Source organism: Sylvia atricapilla, chromosome 1 (assembly GCF_009819655.1).
Source record: "Sylvia atricapilla isolate bSylAtr1 chromosome 1, bSylAtr1.pri, whole genome shotgun sequence".
NCBI classification, from domain to species: Eukaryota; Metazoa; Chordata; class Aves; order Passeriformes; family Sylviidae; genus Sylvia; species Sylvia atricapilla.
Window position 1 is genome coordinate 103019982 of NC_089140.1, and position 8696 is coordinate 103028677.

The 8696-nt window shown below is 47.6% G+C and overlaps 1 protein-coding gene across 1 annotated transcript; it reads left to right on the forward strand.

Annotated features, from left to right (window-relative positions):
* The first annotated feature begins 5591 nt into the window (after positions 1-5591).
* On the forward strand, positions 5592-7874 carry ZBTB14 (zinc finger and BTB domain containing 14). The gene is made up of 2 exons (XM_066329363.1): positions 5592-6109; positions 6528-7874. Exons 1-2 carry the CDS (start codon positions 6107-6109, stop codon positions 7869-7871), a joined length of 1347 nt encoding a protein of 448 aa, XP_066185460.1. The 5' UTR covers positions 5592-6106; the 3' UTR covers positions 7872-7874.
* Positions 7875-8696: the final 822 nt, after the last annotated feature.

Genomic DNA, 8696 nt, shown 5'->3' on the forward strand with positions numbered 1-8696 from the left:
TGTCCTTGTACGACAGTCAGTTCTGCAAGGCTGAGATACAATCTCAACACATGAAAACTGGCCATAATATCACCATGCTTCTATTGTCATTTGGAACTCACACAGACAGTTCAAACACACATGAATCCACTGACACTTGGTACATATTTTTACACAAGTCACCACTTAGAAAGCGTTAGATGCAAAGCTTCATTCTTCCCTGCATGCCATCTCCAATGCCTCATGCATGGTTACACTAAGTGCCACTTGTCATCTTTCACTCCTGTTACACAAATTTCTAACCAGAACAAGCACATCCTACAAAGGACTCTTTTCTTCTTACAGATATCCCTGCAATCCAAACGGTCCGGAAACAGCCTGTTAGTGCAACATATCCACAGCATCTACAGTCCAGTTCATCAGATAGGAAAACAGCAAAACTACTTCAAAACCTAAATGTTAATCTAGCATTTCTAGCTGGGTATAGTATAATTTAATATGAAGAGTGTTTCAGTCAGATACATGATTCAAACACTTTTTCTTCAGAAGGGTATTTTTATAGTAAATTGAAAAAGTACTTGATTTTGGCAACTGACATGACTACACATATTTGCCCACAGACATGCTAGTGGAGATGTGAAGTGTTTTATTCTTATGCTTCCCCTTCAATATTTTCAATCCCAGGTCTTTTAGTCCAGAATTTTTGTGACATCTACTTTTCATCTCTTCTTTCCAAAACCTAGTGCAACAGTCATTTGTAATGAAAAGTATTATGCTCTACTGGGTTTGTGTGACAAGCTTTTGATAGTGAGGGGAGGGAGGTAGGAAACAGAGGTGACTTCTGTGAAAAGCACTAGAAGCTTCCCCTCTGTCTGACAGAACCAACATCAGAAGAATCCAAGGCAGATCCACTGCTGGCCAAGGCTGAGCCCATCATTGAGGCTGGTAGTGCCTCTGGGATAACATAGTTAAGAAGCAGGGGCAAAAACTCTGCAACAGAGAGATAGGAGGAGGAATACGTGAAGGAAGCAGCTGTGCAGACACCAAGGTAGGTGAAGAAGAAGGGCAAGGAGGTGCTCAGCACTGGAGTGGATATTCCCCATGATGCAGCCCATGGTGAGGCAGTTGGTTGCCCTGCAGCCCGTGGAGGATCATGGTGCAGCAAATATTCACTTGCAGCCCATGGAAAACCCCCAACTTGAGCTGGAAGAAGCCCAAATGAAGCTCTGACCCTGTGGGAAACATGCACTGGAGCAGTCTTTTGGCAGTTGTAGAGTCATGGAGAGAGGAGCCCACACTGGAATAGGTTTGCTGACAGGAGTTGTGACCCTGAAAGGGACCCACATGGGAGCCATCTGCTCTTAAATGACTGCATCCCATGGGAAAGGCCCCACACTGGAGCGGCTTGCGAAGAACTGGAGCTCATGGGAAGCATGTGCATTGAAGGAGTTTATCTTTGTGGAAGCAATCCCATGCTGGAACAGGGAAAGAGTGTGAATCTTCCTCTCCCTGAGAAGGAGCAGCAGAGACAATGTGTGAAGAACTGACCCTAGCCCCCATTCCCCACTACTCCATGCAGTTGGTGGGGAGAAGGAGGAGGAGAGGAGAGAAATTGAGAGTGAAGTTAAGCCTGGGAAATAGGGAGAGGTGGGGGAAAGGTGTTTTAAGATTCAACTCTTATTTCTCATTACTGTACTTTGATTTGACTGATAATAAATTAAAATCATTTTCCTCAAGTCAATACTGTTTTGCCCATAACAGTCATCTGTGAGTGATCTCCCCCTGCCCTTATATCTCAACACATTCGGCTTTCAATATACCTTCTCTTCCCTGCTCAGTTAACCCCGACTTTGGTGGGCACCAGGCATCCAGCTAGAGTCAATCCACCACATAGTCAGATAATAACAATGCTTTTTTAGATTTTTTTAAATTTTTTTTTAATTCTCCATAATCCATAGTTGCTAAGTCTGGATATTGAACATATGCTTCCCCTATTTTAGTATCTCAGTGGGAGCTCCTAATGATACAATTTGAAACACTCAGAAATATACATGCAGCAGTAGCCTAAGATACAGAAAGGCAGAGAGAAGAAAATGGAAAGCTGTACATTTTGTAAGGTACTGGGTTCTTTTTCTCATTATTAGTTTAATTCAGATTAGTCACAGCAGAACTTGCCCTTAAGAGTTAGGAATATCCACACTCTGCCAGGTACAGGTAGAGCAGGAAGACAGAGTGTTAACAAAACGAAGAGGTGTAAGTTCCTGGTCAGTGTGATAAACCAGCAGCTATGTGTTTCTGAGGAGCAATAAAGTTATTGCAGTAGTGTTTGGGACACTGTCAAAGAAAGAAATAGCACACTGTGAAATTGTAAAAGGGAAGCTCCTTCCACAGTGGAGAGAGTTCTTGTACAGGATTCAGAAATACTTGTAAGACTGCAGTCATTGAATGATTTGGAAGGGAAGGGAATTAAATATCTTCTAGTTCCAACCCCTCTGCCATGAGCAGGGACGCCTCTTCCACTAGACCAGGTTACTCAGAGCCCCATCCAACTTGGCCTTGAACACTTCCAGGAATGGGGGCATCCACAAGTTCTCTGGAAAACCTGTGCCAGTGCCTCGCCACCCAAGGAAGAATGCCTTATACCCCCACTCAGTTTGAACCCATTAGTCCTTGTAAGACTGTTAATTCTGTCTTCTGAATGTAAATCACTGATATTACTACAAAAATAAGTCTGGGAGTTTTGACTGCCCAGGCAAAATAGGGACTTAATTTCATTATATCTAATAGGGTTTGGAAAAAAAAAATTAAAAGCCCAGGAAAACAAAGTGATCCAGCTGGACCAAAATTCACTACATCTGAATTTTGACGCGCATTACACAGAAAACTCTCAGAAAATGGCCCGGGAAGGGTAAGGAGTTATTATCAACCTAATGAAAAAGGTCAATATGTCGTTCCCAGGAGATGACTGCACTATTCCATTGACTTCTTTAATTCACTGTACTTTCCAACACAAATCCTTATCGAGATTTTTTCCCAAGCAGACCTGCTGCGTTTCACACTAGTGGAAACAGTTTAAAGTTTTACTTATGTAAAAACTATATCAGTGAAATTATTCCTGCGCCATGAGAGTAGCATTTCGTGAGATGCTTTTTGGAAAGAAAACCGGAGGTGGGAGATGAGCAGCGCAATAAAAGCCTTTATTCCTTCCTAGCGATCGCGTTATGCCTTTTACAATTCAAGCCCCCCGAGCATTTGCAGGAGGGCGAGCGGGCGTGTCTGGGTGGGCAGAGCTGTTCCGCCCTCGGTGGCAGGCAAGGGGCACCTCGGGGCAGGATCGCTCCCGCCCCTCCGCGGACACGCGCGGGCGCGCCCCCGAGCGCCGCCCAACGGCCGCGCCGGTCCCGGCTCGGGGCCGAGCCCGCGCCGCGCTCGCCGCCGTGCGCCGCCTGGCGGGGGGAGGCCGTGCCCGCGCCCGGGGCTCGCACACGCGGCGGGCGCAGGCGCGGCGGGTGCCCGCGGCGCGTCGGGAACGGCTGCGGCCCGCGCGCGTCCCCGCGGCCTGAGCCGCCCGAGGGGCCTGCCGCGCCGCGCGTCCCCCGAAGCGGGGGAAGGGCGATGGCAACCGGCGCGCCGCGGGCCCCGCTCCCCCTCCCGGCCGCCCCAGCCTCCTCCTCCGCCGCGCTCCCCGGGCACAGGCGCGCCCTCTGCTCGCACCGCGCATGCACGCACCCCCCGCGCCCCCCCTCCGAGCGCGCGCGCGCGCGCGCACTGGAGTGCTCGTGCAGGAGGCGGCGGTGACGGCCGGAGAGACGCGCGCAGGGTCCCCCCCCCCCCACCCAAGACCCCCTCCCCAAATTCCCCCCCCATTCCCTCCCTCCCTCCTTCCCCCTCCTTGCCCCGTCCCCCTCCCGCGCGGCGGCAGCGGCGGCCCCCCCGCGCTCCCCCGGGAAGCGCGGCTCCGCGCGCGCGGGCGGGCGGCAGGTAAGCGCGAGCCCTTTCCCCCTTCCCGCCGCCGGGCCGCCCTTGCGCCGCGCGCGCGCGCTCTCCCTCGCACGCCCCCTCCCTCCTCCCTCCCCGCGCCATCCCTCCCCCGCCCGCCGCCGCCGTTACAGCCCCGGCAGCGCGCGCTGGGTGAGATGGCGCTGCCGCGGGCGCGCCCGCCGCCAGCAGCCCCGGCGCCGCCGCGCGCCTGCCTCCCGCGGGCGAGGGGAGGGCCGGCGGGAGGGGGAGGAGGAGGAGGAGGAGGAGGAGGACGCGTCCAGCGGCGGATGCGCACGCTGGGGCGCGCGGGTCCCGCGCGGCGGCGGTGGCCGCCGCAACAAAGGGGCGCGCGGCCGCGTCCAGGCGGCGGGAGCCGCGCGAGGACCGTTGGAGCGGGGGAGGGAGAGAGGGAGGCGCGGACGGAAGCCGGGAGCGGGGCGCCGTGCCCGCGCAACCCCGTGATGCGGCGCGGCGGGAGCGCCGGGCTCGCTCCGGAGAGCCGCCGCCTGGCGCTCGCGGGCGCCCCCGACGCCGGGCCGGGAGCGCGGGCGGCGCGGCAGGGGCCGGGCTGGTCCCCGCCGGGAACCCGCCTGCGCCGCGGGTGCGTGGAGCGGGCGTGCGCCTCCGCCGTCACGGGCACGGCGGCCGCCAGAGCCGGCGCGGGGCGCGTCCGGAACAGTCAGAGTCCCGAGCACACCTCCCTGCGGCCCTTGCGGAGGTAGCGGCCTTGTAAAGTGTGGAGGAATAAATCTGAATTGCCCAGTGGAATCAGTAACCGGAGCTTTCTTAAATCGGAGCTGGAAGCGCTCTGGGCAAGTGCCTGACCTGCTCCTTTCGCAAACTTTGGGGTTTTTTGCCGGTTACCCACCCCTATGTACTCCGGAGCCCTCTTTTCAGACAGTTAGTTCTCTCATAGTGTCGACAGAATTGCAGCAAAATTGCATACTGTTTAACAGGACAGTGCAATTGCTACTAGATTATTAGCAGTGACATTTTGCTGCTTTCTTAAAAAGCAATCACTTTTCCCATCTTGCAAAGAACTCTAAAAAGATCCCGTTGAAATAGCTGTCCTACCATCTTCAATGCTGACCGACACATTTTCCTCGGCCAGCAAACCCAGACAGCCCATAATTACATACAATATTGTTTTCTGGTTTTGTTTCCTTTTGTGTATTTCAAATATTTACAAACTTACTATCTGGCTGTCTTAAAATTTGATTATTTCGAACTAAAAATAAAAAATTTGGCTTTTTTTTTTTTTTTTTTTTTCCCCCTGTGTTGCCAGGGATACTTGAGCGGTGGTGCCAGACCTGCAGAGGTATTTGTAGGGAGCCAGGTGTTCCCATACCGTGTGAAATACACAGCACCAAGAGTTATAAACCTGTCCTCATACCTGTCATGTGCTTCTGTTTCATATATGGTTAAGGATAAATTAGAATTTAAGGAAGAAATCCCCAGAAGATCTGTGCCAGGTGGCACCGGATTTGTTCCAGACCGAGTGTTAAATTTCCCTCCTCTCCTCTATGTTTACTGCTTTGGCACAATTGTGTGTCTGCTGGGACTGAATAATCTGAAATTATGCGTCTTGCAGTTTCCTTCTGTTTTCTGGTATCTCCGTAGTTTGAAAATCTGGTACACTTGTCTCTTTCCCTGGTCCTAGATGTGCATCCATCCCTGCCCCTTGTCTGCTGTGCTTTGGGATGCTTGGTCTGCTTGCCAGGCCCTCTGCTAGGCTAGCTCAGCTCTCTGGTTCAGCAGAAGACTGATCACTTTCTTGATGGGTTGATTACTGCGTTAGTTGTGGTGATTCCTGGGGAGGTTTCTCAAACCTTTAGATTTAGTACAAAGTCAAGTGGTAGGAAAGAGGAACCAGGGAAGTGCAGTAGCCATAGGAAACTTAGCACATGGCATTGTCCTCTATAGTTGTCTGTAGTAGCTCTTAAAAAATAACTGGGTATTTTAACAGTGTATTTTATCTAACTTTAAATAATAGAAAATGCTGTCTTTTAGTACTCAAATTGAAAATAATTTTTTGAATAGATCTTACAATTTTTTGAAATGTTATCTTCCCATCTTTCAGGCTGAAGGTGGCTCGTTCTGAGATTAATTTAATAATCATTTGCTTAGAAAACTTCCTGCATTGTTCATGGTAAGGCTTATATTTGATATTTCAAATTTAGTTTGTTGTGCTGACTCATTTAGAGTATTTCTTGCACAATTTTTAGTGTTAACATTTCCTTTAGCTATAATAATGACTTACGAATTTGGTTAAACATTTACTGAGAATTGCAGTTTTAAAGAGAAAGTTTTCAATTTTGTGTAACTGAACTGATTCAATAAAGATGTAAATAATTGTAAATTGAATAACCTAAGGAAAGACCTTTGTTCATTCACAGTTTTAAAATCAGTTTCAGAGTAATGCTTTTAGAGTCTATTAGGCTTTTTGTTCTCATTTTATGCAAAAAAAAAGTTGGGTTTTTTTAAGTGATGAAAATTACTTCATCTCTTGGGATTTTGTGATTTAGACAGCTTTATAAAAGTTACAAAATTTTCCCGTTAATTTACAGGAGTTTTTCATCAGTATGTCTGAAACCATTAAATATAATGACGACGATCACAAAACTGTGTTCCTGAAAACATTGAATGAACAACGTTTGGAAGGAGAATTTTGTGACATCGCTATTGTAGTCGAAGATGTTAAGTTCAGAGCCCATAGGTGCGTGCTTGCTGCCTGCAGTACCTACTTCAAAAAGCTTTTCAAAAAACTTGAAGTTGATAGTTCATCAGTAATAGAAATAGATTTTCTTCGTTCTGATATTTTTGAGGAAGTTCTCAATTACATGTATACTGCAAAGATTTCTGTTAAAAAAGAGGATGTAAACTTGATGATGTCTTCAGGCCAGATCCTCGGTATTCGGTTTCTTGATAAACTCTGCTCTCAAAAGCGCGATGTATCTAGTCCTGAAGAAAACACACAGTCCAAGAGCAAGTACTGTCTGAAAATGAACCGTTCTATGGGGGAGCCAAATGATACCCAAGATGATGAGGTGGAAGAGATTGGCGATCATGATGACAGTCCATCAGATGTGACAGTGGAAGGCACTCCCCCAAGTCAGGAAGATGGTAAATCACCAACCACTACCCTGAGAGTGCAAGAGGCAATTCTGAAAGAGTTGGGAAGCGAAGAAGTTCGAAAAGTAAACTGCTATGGCCAAGAAGTAGAGCCTATGGAAACAACAGAATCTAAAGATTTAGGATCTCAGACCCCTCAGGCACTCACATTTAATGATGGCATAAGTGAAGTGAAGGATGAGCAGACACCAGGGTGGACCACAGCAGCCGGGGATATGAAGTTTGAGTACTTGCTTTATGGTCACAGGGAACACATTGTATGTCAGGCTTGTGGCAAGACCTTTTCTGATGAAGCACGTTTGAGAAAACATGAAAAACTACACACTGCGGACAGACCATTTGTTTGTGAAATGTGTACAAAGGGCTTCACCACGCAAGCTCATTTGAAAGAACACTTAAAAATACACACGGGTTACAAGCCTTACAGTTGTGAGGTGTGTGGGAAGTCTTTTATTCGTGCACCAGATTTAAAAAAGCATGAAAGAGTTCACAGTAATGAGAGGCCATTTGCATGCCATATGTGTGATAAAGCTTTCAAGCACAAGTCCCACCTCAAAGACCACGAAAGAAGGCACCGAGGAGAGAAACCTTTTGTCTGTAGTTCCTGCACTAAAGCATTTGCTAAGGCATCTGACCTAAAAAGGCATGAGAACAATATGCACAGTGAAAGAAAGCAAGTTACAGCAGCCAATTCCATCCAGAGCGAAACAGAGCAGTTGCAGGCAGCAGCCATGGCTGCTGAAGCAGAGCAGCAATTAGAAACTATAGCCTGCAGTTGAAAACTACAGTGGGAACTTTATCAGAAATAATATAAGAAATGAAACGGAACAAAATCCGTTGTTGATACACATTTAGACTGAGAATCTTCAAGAAAGCATATTTTTAGAGGATTTGAATGTTACATAGGAATATATAGCATCGCTTGGTTAGATATTTTAAAACACTTCAGAGATGGGTATTCTTAGAATGTGAAAGAGTTTTGTTGTCATTAGTAGTATAATGCACTAATAACTGCTTTAATTCAAGAATGTGATCAAGTTCTCTATAAAGCAGGGATCATCACTGGCTGATACTTTGCTTCATCCAGTATGGAATACGTATTACGATGCCAACATTGCAATCAGTGAGAATCAGTGAGTTATGTTTAAAAACGCTGAGATCTCAAAAATCACACAAACATGGAAAAAAAGGATTTGGTTTTCATCATTTGGAGATGTTACACCTACCATTTTTTGAGAAGCATACATTGAGTCCCTAAGCTTTTTAATTCTTCCTTTTTTCACCTAATGTTGGTAAAACAGAGTGTAAAGGAGGATGGTAATCAAAACATAATTGCTTCCTCTTATTCCATTCCCTCAGATAACATCCTATTTTTATAAAGGTGGCAAGTTTTAATGAAATACTTGCATTCTTGAAAAAACTGCATTATTAATAGGGATTCTGGCTGGCAAAGCCGAAGTGTCATGTCATTCACCAGTTCCTTCTGTGGGCAAAAATGTCTGCCTTGTTTGTTTTTATGTTCACTTTTATGCAAGGCCCCAGAGGTGGGACTGGGCTGCAAAGGAAAAAAGGGTGCAGCATGGAGGAGACATGCTCCTTACTCA